The sequence below is a fragment of the Ciona intestinalis genome, chromosome 11 (genome assembly GCF_000224145.3).
Source record: "Ciona intestinalis chromosome 11, KH, whole genome shotgun sequence".
In the NCBI taxonomy this organism is placed as follows: domain Eukaryota; kingdom Metazoa; phylum Chordata; class Ascidiacea; order Phlebobranchia; family Cionidae; genus Ciona; species Ciona intestinalis.
In genome coordinates, this window is record NC_020176.2 from 970253 (window position 1) to 989612 (window position 19360).

Below are 19360 nucleotides of genomic sequence, written 5' to 3' on the forward strand. Positions count from 1 at the left end.
ATTCACTGAGGTGGTGTCTTTGCCAAAGCGGAATTTCTCCCATATTTCACACCTCACCACTTGAAGATATTGCGAAACTTGAAGGTGAAAGACGTAATGTCTAAAGTAATCGTATAGCCTGTTGCGCAAGATAGGTAAAGAAATGTTGGTACATCGATGTCCCTATACATACACGACTGTAGTTGTCCGGCGCCGTGGCATAGTGGTTAGCGCGCCTGTCACTAACCCAGAGGTGATAGGTTCATGGCTCGACGCTGCTACCATTGTGGGCGTATGTGTTCTTGGGCAAGACATTTAACGGCAATGGCTCCAACCCAGTGGTCACTAATGGGTTGTCCAAATTATCAGCTACACATAAATAAAATAAAATAATTACCCACAAAGTAACATACATGGTAACTCGTATGCTGGCACGAAGTGTTAAACCTGTGTGATAACGACTGTCGTTTTCCGGCCACGCGAGGATAAAGTAAGTTGCATTCATTCATTCATAGTTACAAATTGTTAATGTTTACGCAATAACAATAATGGGATAAAAAGTTTGCTGTAAACTCCCGAAGTAACCATTGATGCTTGATAGGATTTTGTATAATTTATACATCGTCAAACTACTAGACATGCAGTCATAACGTTTATGCCCGGATGCGTTTTAATGATGCATAAAGTATTTGTTATATAATAAGGTGGGGAAGATATACACTTTTTCATTCTATTTTCTCGTTCTAATTTGGTCGTACAAACAAAAAACATTCAAAGAAATATATAACCGTATACCCACGACTCCCTTAGACTGTTGTGAATTGTTTAAAAGACGACCAGGATATTTGAATAACATGTGCTAAACGTATCCCGTATTCCCCCATCCTATACTCTATATATTACGAGGTATTTATCACTTTATTTTCTCAACCATTGGTTTATTGAACTTCATTTTCATCAATTAGGTCCGAGGAATATTACGACATATAAAGTGCGCCAGTGTAAAATATATGTCCACATACTGCGCCGTAGGTGGAACATAATTAACGAAACAAAATATATTGTGCAAAATTTAAAAAAATAAATAAAAATTGTAAACAATTTCACATTTTCTATAGGGGATTACACTGATTCATAAAATTATATCATTTCCTGTAGTTTCTTTAGAACAGCCGGTAAATTTTGTCTTAGGAACTCATTCAAGTTATTTCCGTTCTGCAATATATCTTTGCACATCTTTGCAGCTCTATCTACTCGTTCAATGTCGTTAGCTGCGTGTACAGCAACCGCAAAGCAATACACAGCCCAACCCCAAAGAGTGTGGTGGCTTTGGTTCGCCGAAGCGAAGAAACTGTCGAAACATGTAACAGCCATATCATGGTCCTTGATAGCGCTGAAAAATTTGCCGCAATATGTCAAGCAACGATAAGCAATCACCCACTTCAGGTTAGCTAAGGCTGTTTCATACAACATGCAGCATGTTTTCCGCCCTTCTTCTTTTACCCTGTCATCGCTCTCATCTGGAATGTGAAAATGCAAAGTTAATATATTACCGGATTAGTTTAGCCAGAGCAATATACAGCTTAATTTTTTAAAACTGTGATTGGCATTTTGAGTGTGGAGTATACTTTAAATTTATAACCTATAATACGATGGGGGAAGACGGGACACCGTTAGCCCATAATATCTAAATATTCGGATCCTGTTTTAAACAATTGACAACGGTCTATGGAAGGCGTGAGGATACAGTATATAAATCTTTAAACGTTTTTTATTTAATAAAAATGAAAAGGTGTCCCATCTCCCCACCCGAACTATATTTTTCGTAACTCGTTATATGAACAGAATATATTGATAGTTAGAAACCAAACAACCAGGAAAGTTTTGCATGAGAATACTTACTTGCGGTACATAGTTTTGTATATATTCTGATGAGATATCTGTTGATGTTCATTTGGTTGTAAATACCATCCGATTGCCGAAGTATCCCATGCTCATAGAAGTCAAAATGAACATCTCTGGTGTCCAGGGCATCTTCCAGCGTCTTCTTTGCGTCCATCAGGTGCTTGGTTTGTTCAGATGGCTCAAGAATATGACACCATTTCAAGGTAATGGGGACACTACCTCCAACCACCGATATATGCTCAAACAGCAGACGAACTCCATATTTTTCCCTGCAACGAAGAGCTATATGATATGCAAGGTTGGAAAGCCAAAGATATTTCTGGTGCTCAGATGAAGACTCATTGTTTGAATAAAGAATAACCCGACTTGTGCTTTGAAGAATAGAAGTTAACCTTTCTGCGAAAAAGATTTTCGAGTGCAACTTTTCATGTAAGAACAACCCACATTCCCGAAGGATTTCCAAAATTTCTGTCGTTAGAACTGGAGAAACTTTTAGGAATTCTCGGATTTTATTGAACAACGTTTTATTTTTGCCTTTTTCTTCTAGAAAGTTCAATTCTTCGCCGGGGCGTAACAGAAGGACTTTGCTCTCGTACTTCCCGATAAACCCAGCTTCTAACTTGGCACCTGCTTCTGTACACGCTCGTACCATTAGCTCCGCAACATCAGCAACTGGCTTTCTACTCTGATATAAATCAATAAACTGATCAAGCGTGAGGTCTTCCCCGAAAATCTGCCCGTACACAATATTTAGTGCTTTTCCTAAGCAATCCCTGCAATCTTGAGAAATGACATAGGTCTGGTTCGTCCCGACAGCTCCAAACACTTCATAAATATGACTGATAATCAACCGAGTAAGCGGGTCTTGCACCAAGTCATAATGTGAGCCAATATGCCCCAGCAAAGTCTGAATGTGAGGTATAAGCTTCACCATTCCTTCTGAAACCTCCTTGTCTCTCATATCTTTAGTTATTAAGCCAGATATCACCCCTGCCGTTATATCCACTGGTATAACATTCAATGTGTTAACTCTAAAAGCGTGCAGAATAACTTCGTGAAAGTTAATGTCGTCGTTTTCACCAACAACACACATGGAGTAATCCTCTAATTTACTGATGATCTGACCACTTTGCATCTTGTTCCTTGTTCGATGATTTTTTACCTCATCCTCTCGAAAATACTGACAAAACCTTCCCACCACAAAACGTGGAATACTGCTGTAATGAAGATGAGATAGGCATGACAACACTTTCCAAGTATGAGCAACTTGTTTATCGTTGTCTTCCTTTGGCCGGAAGGGCATGGTAATAGCTTGAAATATATGCTGCACGTTATGGCCGTATTCAGCCTCTAAATTCTTCGTTTCCCCAGCATGGACAGTTTGTTCATCTTCCAGTAAAATTTCTTTGTAATCTTTGTATGAAATCCTCGATTCTTTACAAAAACTACGGGCGGCTTTAAGACCCAACGGCGAGCCACTAAAACGGTCATATACCAATTTTGCAGCGTTTTTATCTTCCTCTGTATGTCTTCCACCATTCATGAGGTATTTCATCGCTTCTTCTTCCGTAAAGCCTTCAATGGACACGCTCCTGTATCCTGTGTACGATCTGCATTCATCCAAAACTGCTTTTCTCTTTCTTGTTGTGATATAAACATGAAACGGGGCGTCCTGTTCTTCGGCATTATTAAAAGACCGAAGGAAATCGATATAAAGAGCTGAGTTCGATTGAACTACATCTTCTAGTATAATTACAACTGGAACTTTTGTTGCACACATTGCATCCACGAGAGAGCCTGCTTTATTTCTGTTTAAATCTTCGATAATGTTCTGGTGTGGTGTGCTTTCTGGTAACAGATTATGCTTATGCATGCTTTTGACCAATTCCTGCAGCTTTTCTTTAATATCATGTTCCCTGCCATCGCATTCAATATGCCATTTTACGTAGAGTGGGAAAGTATCAACATAGGGAAACTCCTGAGCTAGTTTTCGCACAATTTCAGATTTTCCAGTCCCCGGAAAACCATGGCAATGCAGAATTACTTTCTGTTGACATTGAGCGATCCTTTTCACGTCCAAGAACTTTTTAGTTTCCTCAAAGTTAGTAATTGGTTGTGTATACCTTTTAATTGAACTAAGTGACTTCGACTGCTGTTCCTGTAACTCTGCGAAAACGGAAAAATAAGTTGTTAATCATCCAATGAAAATATATTTAACATTTAAAGCAGTGATTCTTAACTTTAGGTTTTCGTCTAGGTGGTATGCGAGCTACTTTTCGGTTTGTACTGATCAAAAAATAACTGTCTCTAAAATTGAATTTTGAGCTCTGCAATGCAGTTTGTTAAGTACTATGTGTCATATGATCTTTGTATAAAATAAAAAAATGGTATACGCGAGCAAAAACTATATAGTACTGTCGGGTAAGATGGGACACCTTTAGCAAATAATATCCAAATATCTTGATCGTATTTAAAACAATTAACAACGGTCTATGGAAGTCGTGAAGATATGGTTTGATTACTCTTTAAATAATTTTTGTTTCCTACCAAATGAGACAAGAAAATAAAGTGAATAGGGGTTCCATCTTTCCCCACCCTACTAAAATTAGTTTACCCACAAAGTTACATGCGTGGTAACTGGTAAGCTGGCACGAGGTGCATGAAACAGAACATCCGTGTGATAACGACTGTCGTTTTCCCGCTACGCGAGGATAAAGTAAGTTACATTCATTCAATCATAGCGGTGTAAACAACTTACGGTTTATGACGGTCATGGGTTGATAAACAACAGTACCGACCGTGGAACCCGAGATGTTCAAGTCATTGGACATTCTCTCTGAAATGTCGTAATCATAAGTTATATGTGGGTTGGGGTAAGATCGTCCATGTTTTTATTCTCTTTCATCGTTCGTAAATAAATAATATTTAGAGAAGTATATAACAGTATCCTTAAAGGGGCATACCAACGAAAAATGAAAATTTGTATATGGATAGATATGCTCAAATGTAACCTAGACGTACCATCAATGTTTGCCAAAACGATATGGCTTAAATCTTGTGAAAAAAAACGCTGGAGTAAAAAAAATTCGGCTGTTTCGACAATGCATGGGATTTTCCATAAGAAAAAATTTCACTCAACTTTGATCGTTTCTAGTTTCTAAAATACTGAAGAAAATATAAATTTTATTTTTGATTTGGTATAATGAATACTTTTTCTTCAAGAATATATAAAAAAAATTGTAAAACATGGACTTTATTATGTTATAATTTTTCGATTGAACCTAGGTACATACCAGATTATGCTGACTCAGCATATTTTAAAACCCAATGTTTAACACGAAAAACGGACTTTTCTATAAAAAAATGGTACAGTAGGTACCCTTGAGACATATTTAACATCTTAATATAAAAAAGTGCTAAAAATTAACTAATAAGAAAAAAGGTGCCGAGTCAGCATATTATGTAGCTATGTTCAATCGAAAAATTAAAACATAATAAAGTCTATGTTTTACAAGTTTTTTTTTATATCGTTTTGAAGAAGAAGAATTCATTATACCAAATCAGAAATAAAATTTGAATTTTCTTTAGTATTTTAGAAACTATAAACGATCAAAGTTGAGTGATTTTTTTTTTCTAAAGGTAAATCCCATGCATTGTCGAAACAGCCGATTTTTTTTACTCCAGCGGTCGAATTTGCGGTTTTGAAACTCATTTTTTTAAAAGCTGTTTTGTATTTTAAAACTTTGATGGTAGCTTTAGATCACATTTGAGCATATCTATCAATACACAAATTTTGATTTTTCGTTGGTATGCCCCTTTAAGACTCGCGTTGTTAGTTTGCTAGTTGTTAAAAAAACGATTGGGAAATCTGGGATATTATGTGGTTACGGTACCCATCTTACCACACAGTACAAAGTTCGAATATTGAGGCCGATTTACTATTCGAATCCAAATGCGATAACTTACCAGCGTCAATCGCAGGTGGGTTGGTTATTTGTTGAGCGTCTATGACGTCACAATCAGAATGAAACACAACAGGAACTTGCGCCATTGTCCCATTAGTGAAAACTTTGTTCTTATAACAATCACCTTTTAGCTATATATAATTACTCTTCTGTCGATACAGTTGTGTTTATTGTTGCTTTGTGTTTACTTTTGCATTAAGCCAAAAAGCAGTTATGTGTATTGCTAGTTTATCCGTTATAATTTAAAACGAGCTGACAGTAGCCTACAACGTAACATGTACATAGTATTAAAGCAGTTAATCGGTATCATAATATCGTACTACACAACGCACTGTGGTACTGCTTCTGTACTTTAATAATACGTTTCCCTGACACAAGCCTCATTACAATATTAGAACTAAATATAGCTATAAGTTTGAAACACAACAACCCACACAAAGCAACGGATCATGTTACCAGCAGTATCACGAAACGCCTGTCTTGACACCAGTCATTCTATACCAGTCTACATTCTCTGATACACCAATAATAATACCACAAGCAACTTAATCTGTTTTTTTACTCTAATGGTATGGCATCACATACAAAGCAAAAGTTAACGATTAACTAATATACCGGGTGTACGAACTACGTTCTATGATCCAAATTTTGCTCTGTTTTTTGTTTAGGTTAACATTAAACAACTTTCAAATTAATCAACGCACGAATTTAGCTGTAGCATAATTTAGCAATTACATAGCATCCATTCACTATATTCCCAAGGGGGCAATGCACAGCTTGCTTCAACGACGTTGAAACTCACGTCCTGATTCGCAATAAGCGAAACTAAATGGTTATCCAAAGATTGACACCGTAGTTGTCTCCACGAAACATTATGTGGGATCTATATTTACATCTGTCTTCTCGTGTACATTGCTACGGTCAAACGCGTTTGTATGAAATTGCTGGCACTTTTATATATGTTTGGTAATAAAAACTCAACCTATCAGTTTTAAGTATGGCATAAAGTTGAAAACAGAACAAAACACAAGCTTTATTTCGTCTTTCTTCTTTAAGTTACCTGTTTAAAATCTATTTTATTAGATTTCTATGGGTTACGGATTGATGATTTCCTGAACCTCGTTCCCATAATTCTTTTCACGCCAACCAGCAACATGGGTCGTATGCACGCACCTGGGTAAGATTATATACGATATTTAACCCTAATTTTGTAACAAATGAAGTATAATTTGTTAGTATAACTATTACAAGTGTCAAATCAACGATTAGTATCGTTTTGATTCGGTAATTAAGGTACAGAGCTTACGATTTTAAAGTGAGCATTTTTGTTTGTATTTTTTTTTATATAGTCTGTAAAACGACTTATTTTTTGTCGTTAGTTTACGTATTGTGATAATTTGTACAGTCATGTTTGTTTACCTAAAACATTGTGAATGATTTTCCCACTTCAAATATAAAAATTGTTTAAAAATCTTCACATTAACCTAAAAACTAAAATTGCCGTGCTTTTATCCCAGAAAGGGTCTTTCTTCATCAGCACTTCCATACAGAAGAAGTGTTCCAACAGTAAGTGCAGAATTTATGTTTATTTATAATCTGTTGATCATTTGAAGTTTCTAAAACAGTTTCAATGTATCTTAAGTCTATTAACGCAAAAAAGTGTACCTCCTTTATTAGCGAGTTATATCTTGAAACCTTAAAGTTGGTGTCTAAATTTGCATGCAGTAAAACTAATAACTAGTTTGTCTCAAGCTTCTGAAAGTCTGAACAAAAAACACAAACGTGAGCAAGTACAGGTGCATATTGCCTGTGTATAGTTTATACAGGAAAAGTTTCAGCATAATTATCACACTCAATGAAATAACCAAATTACATTGATCATATTTTTTATGTATGTTTATTGTTCACAGTGGTTAAAGCTTAGTTCCGAGGATGTAAAAGAACAAATCTACAAACTCGCAAAGAAGGGACTTCGACCTTCCCAGATCGGAGTTATTCTTAGAGATTCTCATGGTGTTGCTCAGGCAAGTGATACATTTGGGTTGCATGCGAACAATTTCTGTAAAAAGAAAAAATTTAGTAAAAAAACTAAGTGGTAAACTGTGGAACTCCCGAAACTCAACTCATAAATGGACATACTGCTTAACTTGTAAGCTGGCATGAGGTGTATAAAACCGAACACCCATGTTATAACAACTGTTGTTTTCCAGCAAGAGGTAGATAAAGCAACTAAGTAAGTTACATTTATTGTAGCATATAGCATACAGTATATAATAATTGTTACGGCTTTACCTTATTCTAAATCATGTATTTACAGGTACGATTTGTCACTGGCAACCAGATCTTGAGAGTTCTCAAAGCAAAGGGACTTGCCCCAGATCTTCCTGAAGATATTTACCATCTTATTAAGAAGGCTGTTGCCATGCGCAAACATTTGGAGAGAAACAGAAAAGTGAGTTAATATCTGTCTTTAAAGTTTTTATATTGTAATATAATTGGGACTAAGAAAGACTTGTTAGATGGTAACTAAGTCGGTTGAGCAACATTTTTAAACTCTTATTTTACTTCTAACAAAACAGTACGATGCATATTCAATTATTCATAAAGAGTTTGAAAATTGGTTTAATGTTCTGTACATGCGCATAAGTGCATTGCTTAGTAATTTTAACAATTCAATTGTTTGAGTTTTGAATAAGTGAATGGTTTTCTTAATATTTTTCTTATTTTATTCAATCAAATAGGAACTACATATTAATATAACAGGCATACTTCATGCGATGTTGTTTATCAATAACATCCTTAATTGTTGATTGCCAAGATTAACTCCAGCTTGCAACCCACACTTTCATTCTTGAATCTGTGCTACTAAATTGCTGGGTACACAATACTTGCAACTTATAAAACAATAGTTTAATAACGAAAATAATGTTTTCTCGAAGACTACTTTTCTTACTATTGGTACTGCTGCTTTTGTTTTAAAATTACTTTTTGAAACCATTTTGACTGATTCTGGAAAGACTTACGAACGGAATAAAATATTACAAAGCCTAATATTTCTAAATAATAATGTTGCTGACTTGTGTTTTGGAATTCCTATTTTCGATTAATTTGTTAAGATGGCTTGGTAATTTAAAACAGGAAATATCGTTTTAGTAAGTAATATCTAATAAGTTATCTCATAAAACAGGACACTGACTCCAAATTCCGTCTTATTCTCGTCGAAAGTCGTATTCACCGTCTTGGGCGTTACTACAAGACCAAAGGTGTTCTACCACCTAACTGGAAATACGAGAGTGCCACCGCTTCTGCTCTTGTAGCGTAAACTGATATTAAATCTTGACACAAAGCATTTTCAGTTTTATTTTGACTGGGTGAAGTGAGATAGTTTGTAACAAAGAGATTAAAACCTAGTTTATATAGTTTATAACAGAGAGAGATTGTATCGGAACAAGGTGGGTTATAATGTGGGGGTTGTAACGGAACAAGGTATAACAAAGAAATGGTTTTAATCTCTTTGGTTTTATAATATTGGGATAGAAAGATTTTGAATTTTGTATACAACACATAAAAGCGTTGTATATGTAACACAACACCACAAAGGTAGTACAGGTTCATTCAGAAATTATTCACTTGCAAGCAGGAGGTTTTATATTCTTTCCTGCTAAGCTAAAATTGATACCTTTGTATGTGAACAAGCCCTTCCTCACATTCAGCGTTAAAAGTTGTTTGGAAAATCTAAAGCCGGTTAAGATCACTGAAAAGTTGTTTTACGTTTGTATTGTTACTTTGATTTCGTCCATGGTCGATCAAAGTTGATCCTCTTTACCTTTGCATAAACGCTTATGACTTGGAGCCGTTGCAAATAGTAATGTTCCACTGCTTTATGGTGAGTAACATCATACATGTGTTTCATTGTATATTTCTTAACAATTATTTATTTAGATGACGCAAGAGTTGCTGCTGTGACGCAACAATGTCTTCGAATCCATTCATCCTTTGGTTCATTCTTCTAACTTCGTCTTCAAGTTCTTTAGTTTCGTCGAACTCTGCTCGAAGTTTTCCTAGTTCCTCCTAAAATATCTCTCGGTTTAGACAAATCATACATAACATAAATCTATTTATCATTGCAATGAATGAACGGTACTTGCTTTTCTCGCGTGTCAAAAACGATATAGATCCTTAGCAAAAACTCGTGTGCGTTAGATCTTATCACCATCATAGTCGTCACACATTTTGATAGGAATACAAAGCATTACCTTTACCGACTTGATCAGCGTAGGATCTTCTGTGTTGCCACTGTGACTTTTAACTGCTTCTATTTGCAGCAACGCTAAAGGTAAACACAATGAAAAATAAACAACTCTTTTTATGTGTTGGTATGAGTGCTACAAGTGTCTTGCCCAAGGACACGCAGACAGCAGTAAATAGTAGCATCGTCGATCCACACATTCGCATAATACCACACCAAAGTCAGGATACCTTAGTTTTTATTTTGGTCAAGTAGGCTACATTTCTAATGATAAAAGTACTTGTTTTACCCTCGTTTATGTTTTATTTGGTCAAGTAGGCTACATTTCTAATGATAAAAGTACTTGTTTTACCCTCGTTTATGTTTTCTTTCGTGTTCGTTAGCTCCATCATAATCATTGATAAAAAGCTCTCTAGCGCCTCAGCGCGGTCAGACATCTGCGCGATATCATCCGAGTTGTCTTTCGATTCCAACTCCGTCCTTAGCCGTTCAATGTCGTTTTGTATCTGCGTTCACACACCCTTTCAGACCATACACCGTTATCTTTTTTGGAAAAAAAACAACTTTGGCCGCAAATCACTTATGACAGACCATACACCGTTATTCAGACCATACATCGTTTTTTTTTTTTTGGAAAAAAGCCAACCTATATCGCAGATCACTTATGACGCTATGTCATTCTAATAGCAAACCTTATTTTATTAAACAATAACTCACTATTTGTACATGATCCAACATCGTTAGCGTTCGGTTCTCGTGGTGTAAATCTTTAGAGTCCAACTTATCCACAGTTAATTCAAAGTTGAGCAACCTATGACGGATCTACAATCTCATCACAACAATAATAATTTAACTACGTTAAGATATACCTGCTTGCTGTATTTCTTCTCCAAGTAGTTTCATTGTTAGCATGAGTTTCAAGCTTGAAAGTAGAAAATATTTTATAACACAGTTTTATGTCGGGTTATTGCATATAAGTAATTTATAATAATCTAAACCAGTGCTCTTCAACCGGTGTGCAGGGTGCACCAAAATATGCCAGGGGTACACCAGAACAAAAGGGTATACAAGGGTGCATCACAAACTTCAACAAATTCAGCAATAATATTCAGTTTTGAACATTTTTAACAAACTTAGCCACTTTCCTACAGTTTTTTATATGAATTCTATATCTTGTATCACTGGTAATCGAGAAACGTCATGAGTTTTACGTTAAAACAATCAGGGGTGCATGAGTTTGTCGCAACAACTTTAGGGGTTCACCAACCCAAAAAAGGTTCAAGAGCACTGATCTAAACTATAGAGTTTCTCCGATTTTTTTGTGTTCTCGTACAACAGCCAATTACGAACTAATTTAGGATAATCCAGTTAACGCGTTACGTTGTTAAACTTATATATATAGTTTATTCACCTTTACAAGCCTCGTTTCCGTGCCATCTTTGTACACGTCTAACTTCCGGGAAAGTTTAAGTATTTTCTTGCGTAAGGTTTCCAAAGTTTCGTTGCTTGTTTTTGCTTTAGTTGGTGCAGGATTAGATTCTGCTGTTCCAGGTTTTTCTACTTTAACTTTTCTTCGCACGACTCGACGACATAAAGAACATGTTTGGTTTAGTTGTTCAAACTCTAACTTTAAGCTTTCAAACACTTCTTCAGAGAGATTTCCAATTCTTTCATTTATATCTCTTTGAAAGTTAGAGTTAAGTATTGTCGAATCATTTCGAATTTGTGAATCTTGATTGTGTAATACATATATTTCTTCTTTTAAATCGGTTACGTCACTGCTCACGCCATTAACTTTAAGAGTCACATTTTGAATCACTTGAGCTAATTCTTTATTTCGTGATGCCGTTTCGTTTACTTCTAACTTCACTCTATTTATACTAGAATTCATTGATAAACGAAGCTGTTCCATTCCATCAACAATAGATGAGTTTAAATCTCTTGCACCTGTTTTAGATTTGCTCATTAAAACTACAACTGTTTCATTCAAACGATCCAACCTGGTTTCGTACATGTCCAAATCCCTCTTATTTAATTCTAACCCATTAGTTATATTCCTCATCATACGACCCTCTTCTTGTATCCACCATTGCTTTAACTCTTGATAATTCTCCTCCCTTTCTTTGTTCCAGTTTTCCAGGTGCAATTTCAAAGCTTTAACTTTTTCGTACAATATTTCAAGCTCATTTTCTTTGTCTTCTTTCAAATTCTCTTCAAATATCTTAAAACTATCAGTCACATTTCTCATAATTCCTTGTTCTTTCTTTTCCAACAACTGTTTCAGTTCTTTGTACAGCTGCCCATATTCTTTTGTTGAGTTTTCTAAACTCAATTTCAACGCCTTAACTATTTCATTTAAAAGTTTGAGCTGATTGGATACGTTTTCATTTAAATTCTCGTTGTACAATTTCAAGCTTTCAGTTACATTTTTCATCATTTCCTGTTTTTCCTTCTCCTGTTTCAATTCTTTGTGTAGCTGTTCATTTTCTTCGGTTGAATTTTCAAGATTCCCTTTTAGAGCTTCAACTGTCTCGTGTAGAATATTAAGCTTATTCCTGTTCTCTTTCGAGATCTCTTTAAACATTTTCAATCCTTCAGTAACATTTTCAATTAACTTATGTTGTTCCTGTTCCAACCATCGCTTCAATTCTTGCTGGACACCCTCGTTTTCCTCCATTGAGGTTTGAAGATTCACTTCCAATCTTGCAACAATGTCGTTCAGGATGTCAAACTTGTTTCTATCATTTTCCATTTCCTCTTCATACGCTTCAAAAGTTTCAGTTTGATTTCGTTTAAATTCTTGTTGCTTTTCATTGCACCACCGTTTCATCTCTTCATAAAGACGATCATTCCCACGAGTTGAGTTTTCCAAATCTACTTTCAACGTGTCGACATCTTCCGCCACACTTTTCACCATTGTTTCTAAATCCTGGTGTTTAGATTCATTCAATGCATTCTTTGTCACCTCATTTGATAATTCTCGTTGTTTCTCTTCGACAGAACTAATATTCACAATTACATTATCTACAGTTTTTTCCAATTTTGCAAGTTCACTTGCATTTATCTCCAATTCACTTTTCATTTCAGCACTATCAACTTTAACACTTTCACCTAAATCCCAGCATTCTTGAACCCAATTATTTAAACCTACAACTTCTTTACTTAATCTCCCAACATCCTTGCTAGTTGCGTTTACAATCTTATCCTCCAATGTTCGAAGTCTTCTTATGTTTTCTTCTTCCAATCTCTCCAAAGCATCCCGATCTTCCAATATATGATCTGCCACTTCTTGCTCCAATGCACCCACAAGCTCTTGGATTCCGGATAAGGCTTTTAATCTTACTTCAGCTGTAGTAAGTTCTCGTCTCAAGCCGATCGTATCATCAGATATCCTACTTAAATTTGCCAGCATGACTTCTTTCGAAGATTTGAAAGTATTCACTTCTCTCGCCAGTGAATTTAACTCTTCCGATGAACTAAGATTCATCATTTTTGAAGACAACTCATCCAGTGTCCCAAAGTTGTATTGTACTTCTAACCTCACTGAAGACAAACTTCTTCCTAATTCCTCTCGCATTTGATTCATTGTTTCGACTAAATGAACCGCTTTTGTAGCGAAATTTTTAATTGTTTTATTTAACCTGGCATCATTTCCCAACACACTTTGATTTGTTTGATTCAAGTTTCTTCTAACGTCCAAGATAGTTGCATCAACATTTGCGTCCTGCTTCTTCTGATATGTTTTCAGCTCTACAATCTGCTTAGTCAAACCCATAACCGTTGTTCCCGTAGCGTTCAACGTATCCGCATGTTGGCCCAACATCTCTCCATGACCCTTTTCCAAATTAAACACATTGTCAGTTATATTAAGCAAAGAATTCTTGATTTCTTCCATATCATCCTCAAGAATATCTTCTATTAATTTTTCCAGCATGGCGAAATTTCTGTCATTATGACTTGCTGTTTTGTTTAAATCTTCAATAACTTGCTTTATCTCAGAACGATTGGCTTTGCCGTTAATTTCATCTTTAGATTTACTCTCTAATTCCTCTATAAGGCTCCTTATATTTTCTCTTTCTTTTGCAGCCTCATTGATCCCGTCCATATTTAATCTATTACTGTCCTTTAAACGTTCAATCTTCAGTTTCGTGTCCATTTTATGTAGCATCAACGTCACATTTACTGAAGATACATTCCTTCTAATTTCTTCAGCCATACTAATTGTCGCATTATGTTTCTTATCGAATCTTCGACCAACTTGTTGTAATGAGTCTCTCAAATCAACCATTTCTTTTTCCATTTCAGCTTCTAACTTTTTCATTTCCATTTTTCTAGCTTCGTTTTCTTCACTTCGGTTTAGCTTTTCCGAAATCACCTCGCTTTCCAACTTGTCTTGCTTCGATAAAATGCTCAGGATTTGTTTAGCTTGTTTGACGTAGATCTTTTTCATAACTTTTCCTGACTGAGCAAGTTTAGTAATTTCGTTTTCATGCCTAAAGGAATGATTGCGAATCTTCTGACGTAATGTCTCATTCAATTTAACCATTGTAGCTTGAACAAGACCGTCACCTTCCGCAACTTTCTGCCGTAATACATCTACCTTTCCATTCAACTGAGTCTCAACTTCAGCTATATTATTTTGAGTTTCATTCAATTTCTCTTCTGTCTTCAGTGCAGTTTCATTAAAACTTTGTGACAATTGCCCCAGTTCTTGTTGAACTGTAACATTAGCTTGTTTAAAATCTTCGTTTAGAGCAGCTACATTTTCACGTATGGCGACAGCTTCTGTTTCAAGTGTTTTAGTTGTTGTGTCCAAGATCCATAACTCAGTATCAAATTTTCTACCCACATCTTGTAAAGTCATATTCAACTTTGCATCTGCTAAACGAAGATTTTGTAAGTCTTCTGTTAAATTCGAGTTCATTTTGGAAACACAAGAACTGAGTTCTTCATGAGCAGTAAGCAATAAACCACAAGTCGAGTTCAACCGTTGTAAATCTGCTTCAAACTTCTCATCTGCCAACCGTCTTTCGACGTAGGAGTTTAACATATCTTGAGTCATTTGAAATATTTTCTTCTCATTTATTTGTCCCAATGTTTCAACAACCAATAAATGCTCTTCCATTTTGCTTTGATTTTTATCCAAGTTAAATATTCCCATATTTAGTTTGTCCAACCCCCCCTCTGCCCATTGCTTTACATCATTATAATTGCTTCGACTTATATTTGCTTCTGTCTGAATAACATTGCTAATATTATGCAGTTTTTCATCAAGCTTACGTTGAATCTCCTCGAATTTTTCTTTTTGTTTCCCGAAACTGTTCCCAATTTCCAACACCAGGTCATCAACCCTTTTATTCGTCGAACTAACTTGTAAATTTGTTTTGTTTTCAATTGCTTGAACCATCTGTTTAAGATACGTAAACTGTTCGTGGGCTGTTTCAGATGCGTTTTGCACAAGTATATCAGTGTTTCTTTTTTGAAGCAAAATTTGGTTGTTTAGGTTTTCTCCTAGCTGATGAACACTAAAAAACAACATACAGCAATGCATTCACATCAAGTTGTTAATGTTTAAAAACAAATTACTTGGTACAAAAATGTGTGTAAAAACTTTTTTCTGTCAAAAACATCTATGATTTTATATTACCTTGCATTAACTTGGTCCACACCATCTGCAACAAGCAACGTATCATTCTCGGCTTTCTCTGTCACTTCCTTTCTCCATTTATCGAAATTTCTTTGCATAGAAAATATTTCTTTTTGCGTTTTGTTCCATTTGTTATTATTTTCAATTTGCTGCAACGTCAAGTTCTCGTGTAAGTTCTGAAAATGGCAAATAAACTGAAATTGTATTTTTAGTAAAAAAAGAACCGTTCTAACTATATATCGTTCGCATCAAAACTTCTTTTAAATGCGCTATAAAATTTATCTTTATAGACTTTATAGAGAATATGTGTTGGTAATAACGAGGGCCTAATCGTGTTTTATTTCTGGGATATTGCATTCATCCTAATTATTTTAACAGTTCGCATTTTAAGTAACAGCAGCATTTACCTTCTGTTCTATATGTAATAAATCCAACCGTTGTTCGTGTTCTGTATCTTGATCTGTTAAGTTCACAAACTTATCATGCAGAGCATTTATATCCATCAACACGTTGCTATAGTTTGATGCCAACATTGATAACCTTTTTTCCACCAAAGATTCCAACTCATGAAGATGATTCTCGTGTTTTACATTCTTTTCTTCACATTCTCGCATCTTCCCCGACATTTTTATCATCTCGGCTTGATTGGACGAAGTTCTTATAGAATTCCCAAACACACCAAGCTTTAACCTCATATACTCGATGTCTTTATTCCCACTCTTCCTTGTATTGTTCAAACTGCTTGCATTAATCCCAAACAACTTTGCAAAAGGTTTGATTTCAAGCAAAGATTTAGTCCTGAAGAGAATCTCATTGAGTTGTCCCGTGGATTCACTAATTCTTCGCTTAATCAATTCTTCCAATTCTCCTTCCTTCATACTCACAGCTGAATCTCTTAATTCATGTTCAATACTTTGTATCTTCTCATCAATTTCAAGCAACTCTTCATACAGTTGTAGCTTCAGATCAACAAGCTGCTGACTATTTCCTGTCAAATTGTCTCGCAGGTCATTATAAAAGTTCAAAGCCTCAATTACTCCGTGTCTTTGCGTGTCTGTATTTGTCGCAACATCCTGCCCATTTTTGGAATTATTGAGCACTTCGTCGTGCGCTATGAATCTTTCAAGTTGTCGCCTCTGGTGGAATGAGCTGTTTAAATTATCCAACGCTCTCACAAGTTCTTCAAACTGCGCCGCTTTTTCGTTCTTGTGATTCCTCGTTGTCACTAACGCTGTTACTGTGATACAAACTGACCGTAACAAAAATAGCTTTGACCCGTTACCATTTAACGACTGGGTATGATCACGGCGTGTTTGCTTTTAAAATATATATTTTACCTGCAATGCTAAAAGCAACTATGCTGAAGATCGTAGAAAAAACGGTTGGGAGCAGTAATGCTCGAGCTCCGACATGGGTTCGAAGTATTGCCTTTGACGTTTCTTGAATAAAAATGAAAAGTAAAAGGGGTTTTCACTAAAAACTGTTGTAACTTGCACCTTTAAAAACTGTTCTTCGTCTGTCACGTGGCATTTGAGTATACTGAAACTAAGCGGTTTTCAAGAAAAAAAAATTTAATTGGCATCACATTTTGGGTCGGGTATATAGTCGTGTGGGGGAAGATGGGACATCTTTAGCACATAATATCCAAACATTCTGATCATGTTTTAAACAATTAACAGCGGTCTATGGGAGTCGGGAGCATACGGTTTTATAATTCTTTGAATGTTCTTTCTTTACTACCAAATGGGTCAAAAAAATACATGGAAAAAGGTGTCCCATCTTCCTCCACCCTACTATATATATAGTCGTGTATACCCTTTTATATTCTTACAGGGCGTATGAGCTTGCCATAAACTAAAACGGTGAAAATCAAGTTATACTCACGTTTGAATCTATTTTTTGGTTTTGGAGAACTAAGAAAGTCTTCGCTTCGTGGAAGTTGAATTTGGACTCGTTTTGGGGGAACGCGTGATGTATATCGTTGTCTTGGCACTCTACTTGGTTGACTTTGTGGAGCGTTTCGGTTATTTAAGTTCTGATTTGTATTAACATCGTTATACGTGCTAGAGATGTTACGACGAGGAAAACTTGGTGTAGCATAATCTTGGTTTGAATTTAAAGGAAAAACTCTGGCTGGATTGTTCTTGCTGTTTTTGTACTTTAATAAGTTTCTATTCCTTTCTTTGAACGAAGGTCGTTTGTAATTCTTCTTGTTTCGGTCTGTTCGTCCTTCCAGACCAGTGTCCGTCGATACAGCCGAAGAAACGCTGTTATTTAGGGTTTCACAGAGTGACAAATGGTAGAATAAAACTGAATGAAAACATGGAACATTTCACCTCTAGCTAACAGTGTGTGTATATAGTTTCTCATGGATTTAGGATACACCTCCTAATTTTACTTTTATGTTAAATTCTACTGTTTAACGCGATGTAACGTTCTACATGCATACGATACTTATACTTCAGAATACGAACCAACGCCATTTCACTAAAAATGTTTGCCACATATTTACCTCGAGTAACTGTTACTTCGCCTTTGTGTGTTATCTTCACTCGCTTTCTTCTGCTTTCTTCGTCGGGTTGGACTTCTATGTTTACCCTTTACTCGAAGGTCGGTCTTTGGAGGAACGTCTGAAAAGAGTTTAACACAGTTTATAACAACTTTTAAACAACACAAAGTATATTATTAGTCTGTCCTAGGGCAAGACGACCACTCTGGCTAATAAGTTGCCAGTCATACAGAATATAAAAGATAGCAATAACCGATAAATTACATAAAGTATAGGGTTGGGGAAGATGGGACACGTTTTAATTCTATTTTCTCGTCCCATTTATTAGTAAACGAAGAACATTCAAAGAATCATAAAACCGTATCTCCACGACTTCCATAGACCGCTGTTAATTGTTTAAATCACGATCAGAATATTTAGATATTATGTGCTAAAGGTGCCCCATCTTCCCTTACATTACTAGACATATACTAGTTGTATACATGGTATAAATAAGCCACTGTGTCATGAAATATTCAATAAGGGTTACCCATTTATTACAAAAACGTTATTTACCTTGTGGTAAGTTACTAGTGGGTGTTTTGCTCTTAGCCGCAGTAACCGGTCTTCTGGTAGAAGGTGCTGAGTGTCGTTTTAGTGCTGGTTTTGACTCTGCAAAAGTGGTTTAAAATGAAAATCGTTTTGTAATCTATCGGGTTGATAATAACAAAACAAATTGTGAATATCTGCTAAAGTACAGCGAAACATCTCTAAAACACGAAGAGTAATACCCAGAAATAGGATCGTTTTGATGTATTTTACATTCTTTGTAATAATTAATCGCCGCGTCTGCAGATTGTGCCTTTTTCTTCGCGCGCGCTTGTTTCTGGTTTGAATCAGATGTTTTGGGCAATGCTAAGTTGTGTAGGTATTTTATGGTGCATGCAGTGGTTAATTGTGTTTAGAATCTATAGACTTGGAGTGTTGTCAGATTCTGAGATGCATAGGACATAAATTATTTAGGATAGTAGTGAGTACTCATTGTTGCCTTAGCATTTTACCTTGGCTTTGGCATGTATCTTTTTGCGATAAGCAGTAAATGGTACACAAAGTATTTATATTGTTGG

At 35.7% G+C, this 19360-nt stretch overlaps 3 protein-coding genes across 3 annotated transcripts; 1 reads left to right on the forward strand and 2 right to left on the reverse strand.

Moving 5' to 3' along the window:
* Positions 1-893: 893 nt before the first annotated feature.
* Positions 894-6439, reverse strand: LOC100178506. The gene is made up of 4 exons (XM_002126068.5): positions 5851-6439; positions 4643-4720; positions 1882-4050; positions 894-1499 (listed from the first exon to the last, which is right to left on the reverse strand). Exons 1-4 carry the CDS (start codon positions 5933-5935, stop codon positions 1120-1122), a joined length of 2712 nt encoding a protein of 903 aa, XP_002126104.3. The 5' UTR covers positions 5936-6439; the 3' UTR covers positions 894-1119.
* A 559-nt stretch (positions 6440-6998) lies between these two features.
* Positions 6999-9192, forward strand: rps13 (rs13 protein). Its single transcript, NM_001032506.1, is given in 5 exon segments — positions 6999-7026; positions 7367-7415; positions 7760-7873; positions 8167-8301; positions 9037-9192. Coding segments are annotated over 5 exon segments (456 nt in total). The 5' UTR covers positions 6999-7003; the 3' UTR covers positions 9172-9192.
* Positions 9193-9291: 99 nt separating this feature from the next.
* On the reverse strand, positions 9292-19275 carry LOC104266210 (nucleoporin nup211). Its single transcript, XM_026836769.1, has 13 exons — positions 19272-19275; positions 18810-18905; positions 18258-18375; positions 17630-18012; positions 17083-17184; positions 16153-16982; positions 15746-15921; positions 11510-15623; positions 10968-11020; positions 10816-10909; positions 10451-10604; positions 10106-10179; positions 9292-9920 (listed from the first exon to the last, which is right to left on the reverse strand). The coding sequence occupies exons 1-13, from the start codon at positions 19273-19275 to the stop codon at positions 9780-9782; spliced, it is 6339 nt and encodes a 2112-aa protein (XP_026692570.1). The 3' UTR covers positions 9292-9779.
* Between the last annotated feature and the right edge of the window lie 85 nt (positions 19276-19360).

What these genes read in the sequence shown, in the direction of transcription:
- LOC100178506 (XM_002126068.5), bottom strand. Translation starts at nt 5,935, where the DNA reads ATGGCGCAAGTTCCTGTTGTGTTTCATTCTGATTGTGACGTCATAGAC. An exon ending in CCCACCTGCGATTGACGCTG is followed by an intron (nt 4,721 to 5,850) that starts GTAAGTTATCGC and finishes ACGACATTTCAG; the next exon opens with AGAGAATGTCCAATGACTTG. An exon ending in TACAAAACTATGTACCGCAA is followed by an intron (nt 1,500 to 1,881) that starts GTAAGTATTCTC and finishes TTCACATTCCAG; the next exon opens with ATGAGAGCGATGACAGGGTA.
- LOC104266210 (XM_026836769.1), bottom strand. An exon ending in CGAAGTAACAGTTACTCGAG is followed by an intron (nt 18,013 to 18,257) that starts GTAAATATGTGG and finishes CCTAAATAACAG; the next exon opens with CGTTTCTTCGGCTGTATCGA. An exon ending in GAAAGAAAACATAAACGAGG is followed by an intron (nt 10,180 to 10,450) that starts GTAAAACAAGTA and finishes GTTTACCTTTAG; the next exon opens with CGTTGCTGCAAATAGAAGCA.